The sequence below is a fragment of the Thermobia domestica genome, chromosome 15, assembly GCF_964235325.1.
Source record: "Thermobia domestica chromosome 15, izTheDome1.hap1.1, whole genome shotgun sequence".
In the NCBI taxonomy this organism is placed as follows: Eukaryota; Metazoa; Arthropoda; class Insecta; order Zygentoma; family Lepismatidae; genus Thermobia; species Thermobia domestica.
The window spans coordinates 31,389,274-31,414,748 of NC_137468.1; the positions used below are offsets into that span (position 1 = coordinate 31,389,274).

General features: G+C 35.1%; 1 protein-coding gene across 6 annotated transcripts in view; it reads right to left on the reverse strand.

Moving 5' to 3' along the window:
• Window positions 1-25,475, reverse strand: part of LOC145672168 (uncharacterized) — a 306,869-nt gene that overhangs the window by 27,152 nt on the left and 254,242 nt on the right. For all 6 annotated transcript variants that reach the window (XM_081741528.1, XM_081741526.1, XM_081741527.1 and 3 more), the window contains 2 exons: window positions 11,389-11,515; window positions 2,990-3,038 (listed from right to left, as the gene is read on the reverse strand). In XM_081741528.1, coding sequence (XP_081597654.1) covers window positions 2,990-3,038; window positions 11,389-11,515 — 176 coding nt within the window. The remainder of the gene's footprint in view (window positions 1-2,989; window positions 3,039-11,388; window positions 11,516-25,475) is intronic.

The following is a 25,475-nucleotide window of genomic DNA, read 5'->3' on the forward strand; positions in this document are numbered from 1 at the left end:
TGCCTTTCAGGCGGTACCATTCACTTGTCCCCACCATGTATCTAAGGCGGGAAAATCCCGTGAAAGGGATTTTTTGGTAAAAATTTCCCTTTTTCAACGTTTAGCCCCTCTGTACCCCCCTGTTTTAACGCAGAAATCTGAAAAAATCTGGTAAATACTGCTCGGTGGACTGAATGTTTTTGCACAACTTCAATCTTCTAGGTGCAAAAATAAACCCTCAAAAAAATAATACCGAAAATGTCTAAAATTCCCCTATACAGAAGTATATTTTGATAAAAATTCCCTGACACTTCCCTAATTACCCTAGGGCCATTTGTCGCACATCATTCTCTTTAGAATAGAACTGCCTTTCAGACGGTATGACTCACGTGTCTCCATCATGTATCTAAGGCGGGAAAATGATGAAAAACGGGATTTTTTGGATAAAAATATCCCTTTTTTCAACTTTTAGCCCCTCTGGCTCCCCCCTGTTTTAACGCAGAAATCTGAAAAAATCTGGTAAATACTACTCGGTGGACTGAATGTTTGTGCAAAATTTCAATCTTCTACGTGCAAAAATAAGCCCGCCAAAAATACTTTACATAAACCCCCCAAAAAATTTTACCGAAAATATTTATTTTAGAGTTATGACGTCATCACCTCCTATGTCTCGACGCAGGAAGGTGTGAAACCATACGTAATGTCTTCTGCAATGCCTCTGGACTTGAAAAAAAAAAAAAAAAAAAAAAACGGACGAAAAAGCTCAAATAATAGAGTTATAACGCAATGTACCATGAAACACCCCGTATGGTACAGATTGTACCATGGGATCCCCAAAGGGTTAAAGGTGAAGAATACCTGTGCCACTTTTTTTTTTTTTTATCCCATTGACTTTTTCTTTCAAATGTACGGAAATACTAATCGTGTGATTTTTGATTTCTTGTTCAATGTCTAATTAAATCTCTTCCTTTCTCAATATAAATTTGCATTACCAGTAAATTTACTGCTAACTAGTTAAAATGCCCGTTCTTCGCACGGGGAGTAAATGTTTATGGAAATTATTAGGACTCCTTTCCCCGTATCATATACGCCCTTCAATGTAAGTATAATGATAAAAAAAATATCCGTAAGTCAGCCTTTCCCACCCCATCTCTCATTCATTCTCACCCCACATACTGATGGTGCCTAAACTTGGACTTACAGTAAATGGTATCTGGAGTGTCACTAATTCATCTCAACGATCCCGGGAACCATTTGCTGGATAATAATGGCATTGGTCGTTTATTGATTATTTTTACATCAACCCCTTTCTCAATTCTGATTGGGGATGAATTTTGACTTAATTGTTATCTAGTACGTCACTATTCATCTCAGCGACCTCGAAAACTATGGACGAGACACTAATATCGGTCATTTTCGATTAGTTTTACGTATCACGCACCCTTCTACTATTCTCACTTCCATAGTAGAAGGGTAATGTAATAAAAATTCAAGTTGGGCCACGGTCCATTTATGTACTAAAACTCCTCAAATTAGGTTCAGCGATCTAGAAGAAGTTGGGCAGTTACATTCATTTTTATTTATACATACCTAGGTAGAAAATACCCCAGCCGCGCTTTCCCTTATAAACAGAAATTCGAAAAAACGTTGGGACACGCATCCCCTTACATTTTATTAAAAGCTTATGCATCGACTTTCAACTTTGTAAATTAACGGGTTCGTGAAATACCGTATTTTTGGCATAAATTTTTGAACTTCTACCCCCCCCCCCTTTAGGATAAGCCCTCTCAGAAAACTAACATGACAAAAGCCTTAGATAGGATAGGCTCTACTCATGTACCAAAAATCATTACAATTGGTCCAGCGGTAGAGGAGAAATTAACTGTCAAACATACATACATATAATAATACATACTCATACACATATAATTTGATCATTAAATGTTAAAATTACTTATAACAAAATTTAATTTTCATACAGCAAAGGATATTTAAATATATTTAAAAAAAAGAAGTCAGTAATATCAAACTCATAATTCCAGTTCAATTTTAAAAAAGAAAAGGAAAGAAAGAAAAAGAAGATAAGAATATTTCACCATATAAATTAATACAGGGGCGTCATTTGGGAAGGACATCCCGGGTTTGAGAATACAGTACATATACAGTAATAACTTCGATAATTCAAATCACCTGATAACTCGAAGTTTTTCCAATCCTCTTGAACTTTCCATTCCATAATACTTAATGTTAAAATTAACTAGCTATAACTCTATTTTCTACATTTAAGAAACTCGGTAAATTCTATTTTCAGAACAAAATAAGGCCTTTTACAACTCGAAATTATAGACTTGAGAACCTCTATAATTCGATATAAATGGAATTTCCAAGGCTTTGGTCTCTGTTAAATCGAATTTATAGACTAAACAACAACTCAGATAAACATGGGGCCCTATTCAAATTTGTAACTAAAGTAGAAATGGCTTTCTCTAACTTTATGAAATACTAATTCCCTATTTACTGAATTTTATCGGTTGTTGCACTCGGCAACTCGAACCTCGTTACCTTGAATTACTTGAAAACTTGAAGTTTTTGTAGTTCCCTTGAGATTCAAGTTATTGAACTTCCAACGTATTTTGATATAGTGTATACTATCATAATATAATAACAAAAAACGTTAAACTCATGTTGATGGAGATCTTGTCCCTCCGACCCACACAAGAAAAATCTTCAATGACGATGCTGAAACAGTTGGCTCAAAAAACAAAATGGCTCAAATATTCAACACTCTTAAAGAATTAATTCTTGAATGATGTATCCATTCATGTGTCAGAGGTTCAACAATCAACCAGTCTTGATAAGATGCTTCTGATTCGTCAGTTAGGTATTCAATAATCTTTTTTTTTTTAAATCCATAATACATATACCGGAGATAGAATAAAATTTCTAAATAGAGTAGTTATGGTTGAACAACTTTTATAATATACTTAATTACTACATTGTAAGCACTTACCACATATCTACTGCTGTAGAGATTGGTTCATAATGAAGTATTTCAGGAGCTGGAAAGAAAGTTAAATTGTGTGAATTACTATGCTTGTAACAATCATAGTTCTACTGTGACATTTATTGCGAAATCCCTGGTGATGAGAGTAAAGGAGCCAATACACTGTAAAAAATTTCATACCTAAATTTACCAAACAAAAAAAAAAAAAAAAAAAAAAAAAAAAACGGTGGCAATCTGTTTGCCAAACCTCTATGTATATCAATTTACATCTATAAAGTAAAATTACTAATATGAAATGATGCTAAATTTCATTTTTATCAATAAAAAATATAATATTTTTTTAATAAATTTACTATAAATTTGTAAAAGAAAAGCAAATTTTGTAATTTGATCTAAGGAAATGTATATCAACTTACAGAATCAAGGGTAAATGATTTTACATTGATATTTGGTAATTTAAACTACAGAATTTTTGCTAGTGTAGATGGCAGCAGGTTTTCCGTATCTTTTCAATGTTCTTTTTAGAAGATGACAAAATTCACAACAATTCAGTTAACTTCAAGAAAAAATTGTTGGGGTCATAGACGTAACTAGATAGAGGAGGTTATCTGACACTGAGATTCTTTCTCCGGACACCGGATATTGTACAAATATACGAAATCCTCTTTCTTACTACAGAAATCAGTACAGAGCATACGTTATTCGTATGCTACACAGGCATTGCCCCTAGATGTTACATCAAGCCGTTGCAGGATGTCTGATGTCTAACTGTCTTCCTTGTATTATATACATATATGTATGTTACCTTCGTCAGCTATATGTTATATACATCCATTTGTATGTAAGATCCTGACCGCCTATATTGTTTCATACGGAAAGTACGTACAGATGGAACACCTACAGAAAGTATTATAAAACATGCCTTTTCAGTTAAACGTTTGCTGTACGTTAAGTCCAAAAACTACAGGATTTACAAATGTAACATACGACTTTAGGTACAACATACGCCAGATACGATTTTTTTTTCTCAGTGCACCCTAGATTACCGTTGGACCACAGGCAGGGACGTATCGGTATGTAGGAATTTATTTCGGGGACGGGCTCCGAAGCTATTCGAGAATCCAAATTCAAAATGAGGATAAATTATATTAAAATTCATAAAATCACCCGTAAAATTCGACTAAATTTACAGAGAAGTCAGAATTTCGGGGGGGGGGGGATCCTAGGACCCCTTTTGAGTACGTCCCTGACCACAGGTAATGTTCTTTCGATTCTCAGAAGTAATGGGCAATGGCCTTCTCTAATAAAATATTGTTGTTACACCAATGGTTAATGCCTTGCTAAAAGACAAACCAATAGTCAATGGGGTAATTTGTAAGCACTTTAATTATTTTGTTTCACGTATTTTTAACGGAAGTTTATTTTTCCCACTTCAGGAATATGCTTCCAGGCGGTTTACGAGACGAAAAATTTCTGTCTCGAATTGAAAAATTGAATTGAACTTCTCGCCTCGTTTTTTCGAGTTTCGTGGACAATACAAGTTTACCCCAATTATAGATCTCAAAGACTGTTTTAGTATTATATGCTTCATAGCATAGACAGTTTTGCAAAGCATGGGAAGAGAGATCTCCACGGAGTCTTTTGTCAATGTATGCAGTAACATCATTTCAAATTTTGTTTTCGTTAGAGAGAGAGAAAATTCTTCGATATAACTTAAGATTCTCATGTAGTTCATATATATATATATATATATATATATATATATATATATATATATATATATATATATATATATATATATACGAGCTATGATCAAAAATACGGTGAATAATTTTGTTAGAAACAAGATATTAATTTTACATGGAATTTGATTTAATCTCCCTCAAATTACTGTCAACGGCTAGCAATGCACTTATTCCAACGTTGAATCCATGACTGGAAGAATTTCTGGAAGGCTTTTTTTGGAAGGGCGTTCAGCTACTCTCTCGTGGCCCTCTCAATGTTATGAATGGTGTCAAAACGTTTTCCTTTAAGCACAGTTTTAATGTTTGGGAAGAACTAGAAGTCGCATGATGCTATATCTGGTGAGTACAAAGAATGTGTACAGACAGGAACATTTTTTCGGCCAAAAACCCGCGGATCAAATGTAAGGTATGACACGGTGCGTTTTCGTGGTGAAGAAGGAAGCCATTTGCCTTTTTAATCGGCGGTTAAAATGCTTTTCACGGACCCATACAAGATGTTTAGTTCTTTGGAAAACTCTCGAATAATCATTCGCCTGTTTGTATAAATCATTTGTGCCATTTTTTTTTTTTTTTTTTTTTGCACATTTTCATCTGTTCTTGACGTCTCGATCGCTGTTCGTTTTCAACCGATTCCTTGTCCTTTACCACTTGTAAATAATGCCACCGCTTCATCGCAATACACTGATTTTCACATTTCTTAAACTTCTTTGGCACTTTTTTTTTCAGCTTAGAACAAAACTTAATGTTGGAACGCGACAAACACTCTTCACACGTCCTCACTCTTCTGTCTCTGGAAGGCAACTAAGATGTCACAACTCGTTCAAAACGCGACATTGACTGTACCAAAGATTTAGGTTACCGGGCTCACTAGTTGAAGTGGATACAACATTGATAGATGGCACTGTGCAACTACATTCACCGTACTTTTTGATCACACCTTACATGAGAGAGAGAGAGAGAGAGAGAGAGAGAGAGAGAGAAAACTTGGGACGTTTCAATTGACGCCCAAATTACGCTACTCGTTGAATGACATACTATCAAAAGTATCGACGACAGAACATTGTCCGTCAAAATATCATCAAAAAAATATATAGAATTGTTCCCGAATTGCAGCGGTCTTTACAAATAGCGATATTGCATAGAACTGCTTGACATAAACAATATCTCAATCAAGAATAATAGAGTAATAATTGGTTTTTAAATAATTTTACTTAATTTTTTTAGCTTTAGCTTGTCCATGAGCTTTGTAAATTCATTTTGAATATTTCTTCCGAGATGACTCAAAAATTTCTCAAAATTCTCATACGTCACATAGAAAATTGAGGACGCTAAAAATCCTTTTGTTTACGACTTAGACCTACTACTATATGCAAATATTGTAACTCTGTGTCTTTTTTTTATTTTTTTTTTTAAATAAAGGTGTGTTATTACTATAATTATGAATTTCACCGCCTATGCAGCGATCCCTGATGAATTTCAAATGAGAAATTGCAGATTCCTCCGCCCGCCTTGGAGCGAAATGTTTCGCCAAAAGGAAAAGAAATTGCCAGACTTTTATAAATCGTTCCGCCTCGTCTTGATAACTGTATTTTCATTATCGAGTAGGCGTGATGTTTGCTATGATTCATGTCTCCGCATGATAACCCAGATCTTGTTCTGATACAATTTATGGCGCTTAACATTTGTAATTTTCAATCATTTATTGTCTGCAAAATAAAAGCAGTAATTTCAAATTAAATTCTTCTTCTTCTTCTATGCTATTGGGCAATCGATAAAAGGTAAGTGACACTGGGGATAAAACGCAGAGTAAAACACGGTTGGGCATAGTCATTTCATTTCTGATTTTCATTTCTCTTGTCATGAAGATAAAGGCACAGACAAGAATTGAAACTAAGGATTGAAGTGTATCCTGATCGAAAATGAACGATGAATTTGTCATACAGATCACGTTCATTCAGTTACCATGGCTACGACCGCACTGTGAATCCTGACTCAGTCAAGTCATGCTAAGACTATGGTGTGTGATCAAAGTAGAACTACTTAGATCGTGCAATATGTTCTATCAGTTACTGTCTGACTTTTCCCATGCAATCAATCATGTTGAGATTATGAATGATGTACTGTAAGTCATACGACAAATCCTGTCTATTACCACGACATCAACCAGGATATTACTTCACTGACTCAGTTAGCTATGCTGAGCTATATGATAAAACCATATTCTTGTGGCCCCGCGTAGCGTAGTTGCTAACGCTCTCGCCTTCGGTGCGAGTCGTCCCGGGTTCGATTCACGTTGGAGTCACTCGGTCGAAATAGTGTAAAAGCTATCCTGAATGAGGTTTTCCTCATCCACACCAGGCAAATGCCGGGGTGGTACTTCCTTCCCTTTCCCCTGATAGTGTTCTCGCCGAGGGACGTCATCCCTCAAACGTGACGGGCTAAATGGCCATAGATGCCGAAAGCCCAGAAATCTAAATCATAAATCCTAACCATATTCTATTTTAATCATCATACCCTCTCAGTTACCACGACAACGACCATATTGTAACTACTTCTGATTCAGTCAATTCATGCTGAGATTAGATGATTAAAGTAGGACTACTTACATTATACATTATGTTCTATCAGTTACAATGGAAATTACCACTGTGTGACTTTTCTCCCTCAATCAATCATGCTGAGACAATGGATTATGTAAGTCATATGACAAGTCCAGTCTGTTACCACATCAATCATGATATTACTTTACTGACTCAGTCAGCCATGCTGAGACTGTATGATAAACCTACATTTTATTTAAATCATACGTCACACCCTCTCAGTTGCCATGGCAACAACCATGCTGGACTCCTGACTCAGTCAAAAATGTTGAAACTATATGTTAAAAGTAGGACTACTTAAATCGCACATTACGTTCTATCAGTTACAATGTCAATCATAATTATATGACTTTTCTCACGCAATCAATCATACTGAAATAATGGATTATGTAAGTCATACGACAAGTCCTGTCTGTTACCACAACATTGACCTCGATGTGACTTCAGTGACTCAGTCAACCATCTTGTCAGCTAGTATGGCAAGGAACTCGATGTGACTCTACTGATTCAGTCAACCGTGTTGAGAAAACGTTACGTCCAGTGAGTTAGCATGCCAACAATCACACTGTGACTCTACTGAGTAAGTCAATCATATTAAAAATGAAACCAATTTTTCGCCACATGCTTTCACTATATACAATGCAGTGTGAATAATTGAATAGCTGATTTGAAAAACGTCATAAGTCAATAATGTAAATAATGCCTTAAGTCATTGTGAAGTTTCTCAACTCAGGGACATAATTGTAGCTCGATATTGCACGAACTATTAACGTGACTTCTGACATATCACATCACAACCCAAAGTTGCAGCCACCCTTTTAGAATCAAAGCTGCATGTAAACTCATTTTCTGCATATGGCTGACTTACGACGTTTCTCAAATCAGCGATTCAACCGTTCTTATACTGTACATTATAAGTAAAGATTATGGTGCCTTTAGAGCAAAAGTCTGGATCACAGAGAATCTTGAACACATGTGGAATACAAACAGCAACTTAAAATTTGCCTAACATTTTAGGAACATATATTGGCTTGTATAATCCGCAACTGGCCTAAAACACTATTTTAAATTTTAGCTGCGTGAAAAAGACTGAAAATGAAAGCACTACTTCTATAGTTGCACCTGTCATTTAAGCACTAAGAGGATCTTTTTAAAACGACCAACAACTGTACTAACTATTTAGTTGCATGAGAGGTAACGTTAGCCAACCAACAAGGATGATACTTCAAGTACACACGTACCAAGTACTCCCACTTAATTGAATGACAGGCAATATTAAGCCAGTCTTCAGTGAAAATGAGTGAACACATGTTGCACAATTTTCAAAACTTCTGCCTCTAAACGAGAAAAATAAAGGGGAGAAGTAATCTCTAACATTCTAATTCCTAATTAATATTTATTGAAACCTTCTTTAGGAAACGCCCATTTCCACTAGTCTTTAATAAATCCCACATTTTGGAAACCTCCACATTTAGTTAATGGAAATTGCTGAACACGATCGTGTATCTCTTATTCACTTCTGATTTTATCTTCCTGCATCTGTGAATCACACCGTTTCAACTCCCTCACAAGATTCATAATTCCCAATGTTACTCTTATTTTGGTTATGTCCTTGAACCAAAAAAATCTGTTAATGTTATGAAACGGAAATAGAATTGTAGAAAGTTATATAAATTGATTGTGTGACGTAGTTGATACTTTTTGAGATGTACATGTGAGATAGAACAGAGTTCGTATTCTTATTACAATGTGTTAAAGGACATAATGACAGGCCATGTCACTTGTGCTTTAATGTGTTTGGTGGACTAGAGATTAGTGCAACCTATGATTGGATGTCGAAAGCGTTTACTCTTGCTTGTAGGTTGGATTTTACGAGATAAGAAATTTTATGGTATAGTAATAGTTCTTGTTCTCTCTCTCTTTTTTTTCGATATCAACATCAAAAAGTTTTACCGACTATGTTGTTACCTACAAACATCTAAAACAAAAGTTCGTTATTTTGAAAGAAAAGTTGAATTTGTATAAAATAAATTCATTACGATTCTTTCAAGTACACTGCTCAGGTTAATTTTCGTGGATTGCATTTCTAAATCAAGAATTTAAGGAATGGTTTTTAAAAAATGCATCAAAAGATTGCGATCTTGGTCAATAATTAGTTTTTGAACCAGGGGCTACAACATTTTTGAACGGCCTCTAAGTCGAATTCTCGCATTTTCAACGGAATAAGCACATTATACTAAGTTAAGTGATAGTTTGGGTTTGGCTACACTGTAGTAGTTCTCCAAATATAAGACATACAAGAAAATGTTTGATTGAAATATATTGGATCTTTTGGTCCAATAAAATTTCGCACTTGCATTTTCAGTAAGGTCAACTTAAAATTAATATTCTTTGGACAGAGGTAGAAATGAAGTCTAATGGTAAGGAAACACACCTATTACTGAGGATCCAGTCTACAGTAATCTTCAATGTGCAATGAAGAATCCAAAATTTAGTCCTTTGTGGTCCTTTATCGGGTGGGACTCGACATTTGATTTTCTTCATACTGTCCGGTGTCGAGTCTCGTTCGATATGCTTTTGCGGATGACTTCGTCCAATGTCGAATGTTAGTTGCTTTATTTTTATTATTTTTGTTATTACATCTTTAAACCATAATTTTCATCCTTGTTTTAACAGATGGCGTCAATTTAGTAGGTTTTGTAAACTACCACCATATACGAAACACTAAGTTGGCAAATTAATTCAGACCAGTTCAGACAAACTTGGCACGACCATCGCCTGCTTGCTGATGCTTGTAACGAAGCACACATGGTTTTCTTTATTATTGATATGAGACGCTTCCAATATGAGAGAATATTGGCAGACGTCATCACGTAATATTTACCGAGATGAAGTGATCCTTACCCTCTTGCGTATCGGACAGTCTTATCTCACTCATTTAGTGCGTGACGCAAACCGTTCGTATTGTAAAGAATGTATCGTTCCACTGAGTATTTGATATAGTCTTATAGACTGTAGAGATAACATTTAGGACTAAAAATCTCATCAGATTTTAGGGATAATATGGTATATAATGAGTCACCTTTATACACAGAACAATAAAGGTACGTGGTGTACGTAAAAACGTAGGTTATATGCGTAAATCATATAGCTTTTGGAGTTAACGTACGACTATAGATAACATCCTGAATCCTAAAAACGTATGTTTTATAACAATTTCCGTATAAGGGTTCGATCTATACATACTTCCCTTATGAAAGAAGGAACTGTGGTAAGGATTTCACGTACAGATGGACGTATATAACATATAGCTGACGTATGTAACATACATACAAGTATAAAATATAAGGAAGACTGTTAAATGTCAGACATTCTGCAGCTGTATGATGTAACATCTAAATGGGAAAAAGGCAGTACGTATGTAGCATATGGATAACGTATGCAGATTTCCGTAGTAAACATAAGGATTTCGTATATTTGTACAATATGCCGCTGTCCGGATAACGGATTTTTCTCGGTGTATGTGTGATTGGAATTTTTAACGTGCTCTGACGGTTTTCGTGTTATAAGTCTCTATAAAATATTTTGAGTCGTTTTCTTGATACATATTTTATTTTTCGATATTTATTTCTTTACCTATTTAGCGCCATTTTAAGTTTTATTTATTTACTTATTAGCTTGTTGTCTTAATTTGTATATCTTACATTGTATATCTTACTTACAGTATAATGAAATTTTAATGTGCAGCTTGTGTCGGCCTTATCCTTGCGAGGGCAATTAATAGCGTACTTGCTGATGTCTTCATTAAACTTTAACCAATCAATTAATCAGACGTCAACTTTCCTTAAACGTACAGTAATTACGTGCAATACATTTACTTACTACTTTTAATGGGTATCTGTCCTAACATGACAGGTGTTCTAAATTTATATTATATTTCGTCTTTGACAAAGATCGATATTTTTTAAACAGCTAATTTACTGTATTGTTTTTATTCTATTATAAAATATGTTAATTGTAAATTTAATTTAAAAAAATTAAAAACACTTTTCATACTGACCTACATAGTCTGGCGTTCCCAATATTTCTCGAATTTCTTGTCCTTCGAGAATAACCCTGGATATTTCGAAGTCACAAAGTTTGATGTCACAATGCGGAAAAGCCCCCATCATGACTAGATTCTGTGGCTGCAAGAAAAAGAAAAGAAGAAAATCATGTCAATTATAATTTGTAGTTCGACTAATTTATCATAAAGCACTTGTATAAATTAGCCTAAATCAGAAACAAATTTATAATAAGGTATCTTAAAAATATGTAAACACTAGGAGCATATTATTGCAGCAACAAGAATCATATGAATTGCAGTATTGTACCTAACATGGTTCATGTGTCTTCTTTAGTGTTAGGAGGGAGCAGCAGGACAAAGTGTTCATATTTAATATGGACTATAAACACTTTTTGTATCATATCATTCATATTATATATATACTATAAATATATATTATAAAATATGAATGATATATATTGTAAGGATCCCCACATTCTAGCGTGTATTGCTTCTACAACACACGTCATATCTGTAAACACGTGCTATTGTTTAGCAACACAGTTACAAGCAGACGATAGTAGGAGGATACAGGAAGACACGAAGTCAGCTCGGAGGAAACCGAAGCTGGACGAACCTCTCAGAGGACATCCATAAAAGAGGACCACCAGAGGACCAGAGTATCAGTTTTCGACTGAACAATTAACATACAATACCTATTCCTGATGCTGTTGTGGACAACGGAGTTCCTAATCCTACCCTATCTCCAAAGGATGCCGTGGGCAAAGCAGATATTCTAATTACAGCCTACCTTACGAGGCTGCAGTGGGCTAAAGAGATTCCTTACAAACTGTCTACCGAGGTCGCTGTGGACAGAGGAGATTCCTTTCATAAATACACCCCGGAGACTGCAATGAGCAAAGGGGTTCCTATAGATACCTAACTTAAACCTCCATCATCCGAAGCCACTTTTGTGTACTAAGGATACACTTCGAAACACTTTTATTTTGTATTTACAAAGAAACTGTAAAATATGTATAGAACATTATTTTTTAAATAAAATTGTTGAAGGGCTTATCACGGGCTATTTCTCGACTCTACCGAAAAACATTTCAATATATAATATCGGAGTCTAAAAGGTTTCTTATTTCTTTTTTCTTTTTTTATTTTTCGGAGTAAAAATGGTTAGATGTAAATGAGATACTTTAATGTAGTTGTACTAATGAAAGCTTAATGGATATATTAAAGTTGTAATACATTATATTAATAATCGAACTCTTCGCAAGAAAATCGATTATTAGTTGATTATCGGTGGAAGGAAGTGCACGCCTCATATAGCCTCGATGCTGAAAGAGACGCTGAACTCTATTCCAACAACGACAATAACAACAATGATACTGACTCTCTATCAGCACTTCTATAGTCTATTATACTAATGGTCAAAACTTTCATAAATAAACAAATAGTGCTTTCACATGAAGGAGTTTTGGTTTTTGTATGACGTAATATTTTCTCAATATTGAAACCGGAAGTGGTAGTAGATTTATACCACTTCCGGTTTTAATAGAAACATTCAAGTCGAGATGGAATATATATATTCTTGGGTAGCTTTATTGATTGGAGAAAATTACTTCTTGCTCTCCATTGTTTTTTTTTTTTTTTTTACTTTATAGCGATCAACTAAAAGTGGTTTCATATGAGGAAGTGATTGATTTTGCCACTTCCGGTTTGAACAAAGGGTTAAAAGAGAAGACAGTACCTATTCTTAAAACGATAAATCGATGGCAGAAAATTTCGCTTCTCGCTATATTTTTTTTATCGTCTTTTGCTCTTGTGTAAGTAGATTAATATTGAGACCGGAAGTTGTAATAGATTTTTTTATAACTTCCGGTTTTAGTAGAGTCAAGGGTGAAGATGAAATGTATTTTGGGGACACTTAATCGGTTGCAGGAAACCACTATAAGCTATATTACTTTTTTTGCTCTATAGTGGGCAATGTTAAAACCGGAATTGATTGATTGATAGATTATTGATTGATTGATTGATTGATTTACAATTTCTGCACTTTGGTTGAATATCTGTTCTATCAACGAACCCTATTCGAAACTTTTGACCTTTAATCTTTTGGCTAAAATTTATAATGATCTATCGGTGATCAAATATTTATTAAGATTTTTTGTCTGCTGAACGAACGGATACCCACATACATAAACAGACAGGATAAGTACAAAAGGTGTTCAATAAATTTTGCACAGATGAATATAAATTTTTTACTAGTTGTAATATGATAATGAAATTTTAGGTGAACATACTTTGATTCTTCGCCTTCAAAATGACAATAATTGTTGTTTCCTATTGTTTTACAGTTATACCACAATGGCAGGACCTGACAACAGTCGGTAATGGAATTCCTGTTCGAAACCGCTGATGAATCGGCCGTATTAATTCATAGGAAGTTGCTTCCGGTTTATAGGGATCACACGTTGGACCACGCTAGTATCATGCTGGTTCTCGACAAAAGAAACATAGACTTTCCATATCAGGCTAGAAAATTATGGCTTTATTTTTTGGGATAAGTGCGGTATTATTTTCATAGACTTCTTGGAACATGGCTCCACAATTAACAAGGAACGTTATTGTTTCTCACTCTATAATGTAAGACATGCTCTCCAGACGAAGAGACTGGAGTTGCAAGGTCAGGTCATCAAATTTCATCTTAAGGATGCACACGAAACGAGTCGAGACAGGATCTTCCTGAAAAAATTCAAATCGAGACACGGCTCTTCCAATAGAGAAATATACATTTTTCGAGTCGAGACATCACTTTTACAGCGCATTTTCGAGACAAGACAGCCACAAATCTTGTCTCGTGCGCATCCCTGGTGTAACAATGCCAAGCCTCACATAACCATGATGACACGGCAGAAAATCATGAAAATAGAACACGAAGTCGTCTCTCAGCTTCCCCATACTCCCGACTGGAATCCTTCAGATTTCTTCCTGTTTGGTCATGTGAAGACCCACCTACGAGGATAGACATTCGACAGTGACAAGACCCTTATTTCTTGTGTGAAACAATGATGTAAAAGCCATCCACTTGAAGTTTACCAAAGTGCATGCAAGGCATGGAAAGAACGTTGGGCGAGATGGATCACAGTGAAATGGAGGCTACATTGAGTGACATGGTTTTTGTAGTCAAAAGGTCAAAGTATGTTCACCTAAAATTTCATCATATTGTAACTAGTAACAATGTTATAACCATGTGTGCAAGACTTATTGAACGACCCTTATATATAATTGAGTTTTTGGTAAACCAAACTCCTTAAAAGTTCCACGAAGACCAACGCTAAGTCCCAGTTCCTCCTCCAGCCACTGGCGCTGTTATTTTCACTTTTCTCGAAAACTACGCATGAGTGTTTGCCCTCACGCATGCCATTTTGTTTAGCTCAATGAGATCTATTAATTGACGTATTTTTTATCTTGATTTTTTAAAATTATAAGTTAATCGTGTTTTAATTTCGTTAAATTTATAATGATTTGGGAACGTTGAAAAAGGTAGTTGAGGGAGTGACCAAGGCACACACACACACACACACACACACACACACACACACACACACACACACACACACACACACACACACACACAAAGTGGCCTCGCTTGGCGTAGTCGCTAGCGCTCTCGCCTTTGGTGCGAACGGTCTCGGGTTCGATTCCCGGTGGCAAAAAAGATAGGTTTTTCATGGGTTTCCCTCATTCACACCAGGCAAATGTCGGTGTGGTACCTGACGTAATGGTTCCTGGCCGCTTCCTTTCTTCCCTCTCATCGGATAGTGTGTTCGCTGAGGGACGTCATCCCTCATATACGTGACGAGCTAAATGGCTTTAGATGCCGACAGCCTAGAAATCTAATTCCTAATTCCTAATACACACACACAAAAGTGTTTTAATAAACTTTGGAAAGGATAATACAGAGAATCACGCGAAATCATGTATGGGAAATGGATAGTTACTATTACAATCACCGTTATCTGTTAAGATGTTTACGAATTGACTCCACTAAATACACGTGATCTAATAGACTCTTTTAACACAAACAAAATCAAAACCGAAGAAAACAAAGAAGCTATTAAAAAATTGAAACCAAAAGTATTCTGCGATCCAGACGGAATTTCACCAATAATAAAATGATATCCTGATATTCTGAAACACCTGCTGTACTTATTTTACTATTTTATTAAATTTATCCGTAAAAACTAGTGTATTTCCAGAAAAATGCAAGGAAAGTTTAATATATTCTGTTTCAAAATCTCGGAACACTATAAAAGTGTAAAAGATTCTAGACCGTAGCATCTTATCGTCATTTGCAAAAATTTATGAATATATTATACAGTGCAATCTTGCTTCTCAAAATACCAACATGGATACTTGAAAAACAGTTCTACAAATTGTTAATTTTTACTGATTTCATATATCGTGTGAGTAACGGTTGGACGGACAGACGAACAACCAGTGATGAATTCAGAAGATTTTCTTCGGGAGGGAATTTCAATACAGTCGGGGTGAAAACTTGTATTATTAAAATACTGGAAAGCCACATTAAGCGCAAAAGAATATATCGTCCCGGGAGGGGGATTTCGTGAGTCTAAGAGGGGGTTATTCCCCCCTGGGCTACCCCTTTAAATATCATTGCTAATAATACAATCATAAATTTCACTGAGTCATTCTAAGAAAAAAAAAAAACGTGCTTTGTTGTTATTTAAAATACCTCGTATATGATTGGTACATACTGTACCATGAGGTAAATAAACTCATGCTGCAATATATCTATGCAATTTACAAGTACGTGCTTACCAATGGTTTCCAATCGACAACCGATCAGCAGTGATAGCAAAAGATGCAGGTAAAGATGTACTACGCGGATTTTCGATCACTTGAACGCCACAAGGAACTCAAGACCAATTATGGCGAACGCTAACAGGTTTTGTTTTTATTCGTAAAGACACATGTTGTTAACACATGCTCTGTAACAGACACACGACCAGATTTCAGTACAAGAATATCTTCCATGAGAGAGAGAGAGAGAGAGAGAGAGAGAGAGAGAGAGATAAAAATAAAACGACCACGATACATTACTGGTATGTTACTGTAATGTTAAACGATACATTTAGACATATTTTTTTCCTTTTCGTATTTAAATGTTAGAGGATGCACGGAAGAAAACATGTTTAACGTTTATCTACAGTTAGCGGGTTCGTCAAGAAATAAAAAGATAAGTAGGTACTAATATTGACAGGTCATATGACGCTATCTAGGTAAAGTTATCGCGTTAGCTTGTTTGTCATCAATGTTGTTCGTAGTTTCTAAGTAGACAGTTAAATGGCATTGCCAAATTAGGAAATGAAAAGAGGATAGTACGGTACGCTAATGAAGATGGGAGAAGAGAAGTTCATTTCCTAGAATAAAGAATTTTTTTTTAAAAAAAACAGTTAATTTTGGATCGAAAAGATCCAATAGATTTCAATCAAAAATTTTCTTGTAGGCCTTATATCTGGAGAATTACATATAGTGTAGTCAACCCCAAACTGTCAGTGAACTCAGTATGATATGTCTATTCCGTAGAAAATAGGAAACTCGAGTTAAGGGCCGTTCAAAATTTTGCGGCCCCTGACCCAAAAACTAATTAATAGCCAAGATCGCAATCATTTTATCTATTTTTGATCATTCCTAAAATTGGCCAAAATCGCAACCTTTTGATCTATTTTTTGGATCGTTCTTAAAATTCTTGGTCAAATTCGCAATGTTTTGATCCATTTTTTTTTATCATTTCTAAAATTCTTGGCTAAGATCGCAATCTTTTGATCCATTTTTTTGGTCATTAATAAAATTCTTCGCCAAAATTGCAATCTTTTGATCCATTTTCTTTGGATCATTCCTAAAATTCTTGGCCAAAATCGCAATCTTTTGATCCATTTTTTGGATCATTCCTAAAGAACTTGTCCAAGATCACAATCTCTTGATCCATTTTCTTTGGATCATTTCTAAAATTCTTGGTCAAAATCGCAATTTTTGATCCATTTTTTGGATCATTCCTAAAATTCTTGGTCAAAATCGCAATTTTTGATCCATTTTTTATCATTCCTAAAATTCTTGGCCAAAATTGCAATCTTTTGATCCATTTTTTTTATCATTCCTAAAATTCTTGGCCAAAATCACAATTTCTGATCCATTTTTTGATCTTTCCTAAAATTCTTGGTCAAAATCGCAATTTTTGATCCATTTTTTTATCATTCCTAAAATTCTTGGCCTAAATTGCAATCTTTTGATCCATTTTCTTTGGATCATTCCTAAAATTTTTGGCCAAAATCGCAATCTTTTGATCCATTTTTAAAAATAATTCCTAAAATTCTTTATCAAAATCGCAATTTTTGATCCATTTTTTATCATTCCTAAAATTCTTGGCTAAGATCGCAATCTTTTGATCCATTTTTTTGATCATTTCTAAAATTCTTGGTCAAATTCGCAATCTTTTGATCCATTTTCTTTGAATCATTTCCAAAATTCTTGGCTAAGATCGCAATCTCTTGATCCATTTTTTGATCATTCCTAAAATTCTTGGCCAAAATCGCAATCTTTTGATCCATTTTCTTTAGATCATTCCTAAAATTCTTGGCCAAAATCGCAATCTTTTGATCCATTTTCTTTAGATCATTCCTAAAATTCTTGGCCAAAATCGCAATCTTTTGATCCATTTTCTTTAGATCATTCCTAAAATTCTTGGCCAAAATCGCAATCTTTTGATCTATTTTATTTAATCATTCCTGAAATTCTTGTTTCGTAAGAATATCTTCATCACCATAGGTATTTTGTCATTATTGACGGATCACTTATCGGAAACTGAGAAGCTTTCATGTACCACGGTCTTCAGCTAACCTCTTTGTCTTGGCGCAGGCATTTCTTATTTTAATACCATTTATCAACTGTAATTTCTTTGCCTTTATTAATAGTGTTTGAGATCTATGACTTGGGTGTTGCTCCCGAGACCCGAGAAATTTCTCGTCCCAAAAAAAACGAGACGAGAAGTGTCACGTTTTTTGTCTCGCCTCTAAATAAAAAAATAGTATTACCTGTCTCGGTTTTGTGACGAAATGATGAATTCCCCTCTCGTGGGCAAAATTTCTAAAAATGACCAATACTAGTGACAGTGACACACATCACTAACACTGAAAAACATAGTCGTAGCAGTGGCGCAAAAACGACTTGTACAAAGCTGACCACAGATTAGGGATTTCAAGAAATTTTTGGATATCTCTGACCCAATGAAGTCCGAATCTCGGATCCGGACCTGAATTCGGATTTGAATCCGAAATTCAAATCTCGGATCTGGGTCCGGATTTCGGATCTGGATACAGATCACCCAGTTAAAAGTAATCTGGCTAACAGGTTGGCAAGGTCAGGAATTCAGTTTAAAATAAAAAAGCACATTCATTTTTCATTTAACTGAAAAGGTACAGATTGAGTTTATAAACGGCCAAAGCCCCCTCCTGAGACATGCCTGAAATTGAACATTGCATAAATCATGTATTGTTAACTTGTAATCATTTATTTTACTAGAAAAAAACGTACACAGAGAGAGACACATATGTGTGAAGCAGTAATTGAAAGATACAACTAAATCTGCAGGATCACTAGAAAGAATGAAATAAAAGAAGAAACAAAAGAAGAGACAAATGTCAGAATGAATACGCTCCGTAAAGAAAGAAGTAAAAGAAAAACAAGACAAACATAAGAAGATAATAAATGAAAGACGAAGGAGACGTCACGCAAACAAGTGACTGCTGGATACTGAGAGTGTCATCATTGCAGCAATCAAATCATTGTGTACTTTACAAGAACTTATGAGCAAACGGAAAAGAAAACAGAGGGTAAAAAGAAGACAAAAAAAAAAAAAGCTTTCCTCTGTCTACAAAAATCATGTCTTTCCCTGTCAGAAGACCTTTTTGTTGGTTTGTTTGAGCAGCAGACGATGTTTCACGCTCTGTCCCGCGGGGACGTAAAATATGAAACTTGATTCAATGTTGCTAACTACTTCGAATTAAAAACACTTTTCTGCAACAACTAATGCTACTGTGTAATATGATTCATTGTTTTAATACATCTCCAATATTTATTTATTTCTCACTCGAACTGATTTAAACTTTTTCTTAATGTTGTACGTATATTTTAAATTCTTGAATATATTTTAAATTTCTCTACTTATTTATTAATTAAAATAGTTGTTCACTAATCGAAAAAGAAATGAAATCTTTAAATTTTACGTCCCACGTTATACCGACTAGGCTAAAGGAGACGGTGATGATGTAAAATGAATGAAATGGTGGATGAAGAAACTAGTAGGAAACGGATTAACATCGAAAAAACCCACACACTCGGTGTTTTTCCACCACAAAGTTTACTTGGCACGAGCTGAGATCGAACCAAGGACTCTATGCACGAGAAGTGAACGCTCTATCACTGAGCCACCGCGGTCCCAGTTCAGTTATCGAGTTTTATTTGTTTGCTTGGTGCTTTAATAGCAAAAGGAAACGAAACTACGTTTCTCAAGTAGTAATACAGTACCAAATAGGACCTGGTGTTCCAGTCTCGGGTACCATAACCCGCCAAAAGCTAATTGTAATATCTGGTGCATAGGATTCCTAGTCCGATCCCAGGTGAAGTGAACTTTGTGGTGCACAAATATCGCGTACGTGGGTTTCCTCGAGGTTCTCCCGTTTCCTCCCACTTTCTTCATTCCACTATTTCATTCATTTCTCATTATCACCGTCTTCTTTAGCCTAGTCGGCATAAGCGTGGGATGTAAAACCTAAAGATTTTTTTTAAAATTTTCACTAATTGTAATATTTGCTTTTCTAGATGATTTTTGAAAGAAATTCTAAGAGGTAAACAACTCTGGTCTTAGAACCACAAATAATGTTGCTGGTATTTAATGCACTGGCCACACACCACCCAGTTAAATGCAGTGGCGATCCAAGGGGACAATCGCTCCCCTCCCCCAGAAAAGGAATTTTTTCTTTTATTTTGTATATAAATAAAACCGATTCCAGAGTTTGGAGCTCTTAAAAGTAGCTCTAAGTAGCAGTATTACAACCCACCGCCCCCCACCAGAAGTCCGTCCTAGATCCGCCCCTGGTTGAATGTGTGCTATACGATCGGCCCTCGTTAAATATAAGTCCCGAGAGTTATTATGATGTAAAACCTTTGTAAACATATAGCAAAGAAATAAAATTTACTTGCATTTATTGTTTTAAATTTTAGGAATACGAGAACTTTGTTTAACTTAAGGGATATATTTTTTAAATTAAAAAAATAAAAATTCGATGGCAAATAACTCGAAAACAAAGAGTCTGTACATGAAAATATTTCACATGCGTACTAACCAAGTGACCAAATCAAGGTGGTCTCTTCTGTGCCATGTTTAGTAAATTCTGTAGATTACGTATATATATATATATATATATATATATATATCATACGTAAAATACCATAAAATTGAAATATTGTTAGTAGTTGGAACCACTGATATTATAGCTTGAAATACAGACAACTACCACACAAAAGGCAGTCCTCCCATTGTCATACATTTCAAATGAAGGGAGAGATAAAAACATCAAGAATCATAGACTCGTGGCGTCAAGTGTAATATGAAACAGACTCAGTATACATAGTCTCTACATGTGTATAGTACAGTAAAAGCTCACACATAACAACTCTCTTTCTTTAATAACACACACACACACACACACAAAAGCTTTTCTTATTTGACAGGATATAACACACTAGATAAATAAAAAAAATGGGGGATGGTTCCTCTTTCTGTATTGGCTTAACCAATTCCGTTTGTAAATAAAGGGCACGGTTAAGTAACAATGAATCACATTGCCTGATGGAGGCACGTTCAACGATATCCTCTCGTTGCAATCTTCGTGTCAAAAATTCGAGATAGGTAGCATTTATTACAAAAAATTTTCAAAGAAGTTGCAACCATTATAGGTGCATTATCCATTTCGAAATTACTAACTCATCAAAAATTTTGACAATGACTATGCGTTTTTGTATTGTCCATATGTTCGGAAAGTTTATTATTTATTTATTTATTTATTTATTTATTTATTCATTCATTCATTCAACCGTCCATTATACCGGTAAATCCTTGAACTGTTTTCTTTTAGTGTTCTTGAAGCCTATCACAACATGGTTAACATCACTGCTTTTGTTGAGAGAGAACTGATTTCGATCCCTTGTGGAAGCTGGTAGGACGATGGCTCAGTGGTAGAGCGCTTACGTCTGGAGTATGGAGTCTCTGGTTCGGTCCCCGGACAAGTAAATTTGTGGTTGACAACATCGTGATCGTGGGTTTTCCCCGTTTCCTCCTACATTCTCATTCTGCTAGTTCTTCCATCACTATTCACTTACCTTAATTATCGCAAGTGGTAAAATTGATTCTCTCAGAAAATTGGTTCTGGTCCCGGAAGCAAAACCGAATTTTTCGAAAAAAAAAAAAGCTATAAAATGCCTATTGGCGCCGGAACCGATATTGAAACAGAAACGAAATGACAGAGAAAAGAGGAACAGGTTTTGTAACATAACCGATCTCTCGTTTCTGTAAGTGGTACTCTCGATTTATCATTTCATCATTTATAGCTTGTAACGATCTTGAGAGTCAAACAATATTGAGGAAACTGTTCAAATCATAATTCAATGTGATTTTTGCTTTCTCAGTTTGGTGAACAGAACCAAATACGTCAAAATATGCTTCGGCTTTCTTCCCGAATTATGGTTTGCAGTACCGTGAACAGCACTGAGATCTCGAAATATAGTTTGATTATCTTCACGAAATACACCGAATGAGAACGTTTGTTTACGTTCCCAAATCGGGACCCAGAACATTTTCGTTCCTGTTACCATTAATACCCCTGGCCACTTGCCCTCAAAGAGAAACCAATAATAAATAATAAATAAAAGTTAATGTAAAACTTGTAGGTAGAGAAAATATTAATAGTTATTACTTGTAAAATGGTTTCTCCCACTCAATTTAGATAATTTAAAGCAGATAAACCAATTTTAAATTAAGTCGTTTACATTTCTAATATGCAAATAGTCTTCTAGGAAAGCACTTGTATTTGCGGTCACGCATAATTATAACATTTACGTAGGAAAATGCAATTAAAAGTCTGGTCTACTGTTTTTTTGTAATTTCTACGAATCCAAGCTATACCACCTACTACTTTACAAGAATCCTTGTGGTAAGATATATGTTCAATAGTTTGAAGAAGTGTTCAATATTCATTAATTCTTTAAAACGAGAATTGATGAGTACGGTTAATCTAATGATATACCATTAAGAGTTAGGAAAGCACTGTGGTTAAGTGGTAGAGCGCTCATCTTTAGTGCGAGGAGTCCATGGTTCGGTCCGAGGCCATGTCAGTATGTGGTGGACAACATCGTGTCCGTTGTATCTCTCAATCTCCCGTTTTCTTCCACATTCTCATTTCACAAACTCTCTCGTGGTCGTTCATTTTCAAGTATCATTCATCTCCTTTAACCTAAAGGACGCAAGTGTGGGACGTAAAACTAGAAAAAGTTATTTCAAGTAGAGCAGATACAAAGCAAATTCATACGTTTTCTCACATGCAAGAGGACAGGATTTTACCCAAAATACGAACCGTATGATAATTTACTTGATAACTTTACACTTCAGGCACTTGAACAAAAACGGATGTTGAACGACCTCCTTTTCTTACACAGACTTTTGCACAACAAAATAGACTGTATAGAGTAACTACAAAAATAATGAGACAGATTCCATCCATCAAAACACGCAAGGGAAATAGTGGCCTATTCTACTGCAGGAAGGTACGTACAAATGCGCTGAATACGTCACCTACATGGAGAATTTGTGCTACATACAACAAAAGCATTAAGGATTATGAAGATGTAGATATATTTCATTGTTCAGAAAAGTCATTCAAAAACCTAATATTGTGTGTTCTGTAAAAAAAAAAAAAAAAAAAAAAAAAAAAAGAAAAGTAAAATGTATTATTTTAATTTAATATTCTATTGAAGTATCAGGTTCATTATAATTTAATTTTTGTATTCAAATTTTACTTTATACTCTAAGTAATATTATGTATTTAAGTCCGTATGTAGACACTATAATTGAGCAATAATGCCTGTTGTGTTGATAAGGAAATAAATTAAATTTTAAAAAAAATCGACTACCACGGAATATTCAGTAGCAATAAACATTGACGTCAAGTGGCATATCAACATTGATATCAAGTGACATATTAACATTGACATAACACTAATACAATTTTCACTTTACTTCAGCCGATGTCAGTAGCATGGTCCTGTAATCCAGATCTCTTGAAAGCGTGATAGTGGGGTGGGAAACGGTCTATACTGTGAGGATTGATCTTCCATAATAATCTGTGAACCCATCAGTTGCAGCAGATTTAATCCCCAGATGTGATTCGGAGCCCACGTTAAGAGTAGGTTTCGTCCTTCACAACATTCGTGTTGAATAACTAACTTTATAGCCTACGAAACCGGAGGGTGGAGGGGGGTTTAGTGCCGTGTTCACAAAAGTTCTTCATCAACTTCCAGCCTTAGTCAACTGGATCAAGTTTCTATTTTGTATTCCTATTTCTGCGAGATCCATCTTAATGTTGCCCTTCTATTTGCGCCTAGGCCTTCCTAATGGTCGTTTTCCGATTGGGTTTCTAATTAAAATTTTGAAAGCGTTCCTACTTTCTTCCATTCTGACTACATGACGTTTTCATTCGAACCTCCTACACTTAATGACCCTAATGATATTTGGTAAATAGTATAAACTGTGAAGTTCCAAGCTATGAAGGTTCCACCATTCCCTATTCTCGTCCCTGAATATTCGCCTCAAGATTTTATATTCAAATCCTCTGAGCATAAACATGTTTCACAACCATATGCCACAACAGGGGTAATTATTGTTTTATTTAAGCTTCAAATTCTTCGACAAAATTCGTGAAGACAAAAGATTTTCGACTGAACAAAAACATGAGTTCATTGCTTTTAGTCGACATTTAATTTCTTTGTGGGTATGATTTTGGTCTGTTAATATTGATCTGCAGGTATGTGTTGCATAAGGGTGCGAAACACAAACTCGACTCGATTTTACTCGTTTATTTCTTTACAGTTATGGCACCAAATCTTTCCATTTAACACATTGATCGCCAGAGTATTTTTTTGTAAATTTTACTGTCAGCGCCAAGTTGATGTGTATCAGAAATGATACACGAAGTGTAGGCGGAATACCTACTTAAAGAAAAATATTTCACTGCGCCAGAATTACTGCTGTAATATGATTTTCCAGCGCCCTGACTACAGGTAAGATGTACTAAATATACCAGCCTGTGTATCAGATCGTATACACGTGACGGTGAAAAGAACGTTCGTTGTGTATCAGAAATGATACACGAGGCGTAGGTGGAACACGCTGTGTGCATCACCTGTGATACACATGGCGATACTTTGTTTTGTAAAGTGCTTCACTTTCATTGTACTCTGAAAATTAATGATTTTTACATTTACCAAAAATATCTGGTAGGAATACGAGAAGCAATCAAAATGTTTCTGGAATGCTGTTGCACTTTTGGCATTTGTGACGCAATCACAATGAATGTTGTATAGTACACTCCTTAGTGAACCATGCCTCCAAAGATTTAAAACATTAATGTAATAAAGATAATGAAATTAAAATTGTATCAAATCAATAACTAAAGGAACAGTAAATTCTTAAATCAAATGAAAGAGTGAAATTAAAATGAATGATTGTAATCTCTGATTGTTATAAATGACAATATTTTATTGATGAAACAATTAGCTTACAGCGGTAGTATAGTGAATACTTGTCATAACAATATAATTATTCATCTGTGAACATTAAAAAAAAAAAATGTTGAGTTCAAAACCAGACATAGTATGTTAGCTTAACTGTACAACAGATAATTTTTAGATTCACTCAATGCTAAGCCAATTATAACAGAAATGAGCTGAATATTTAA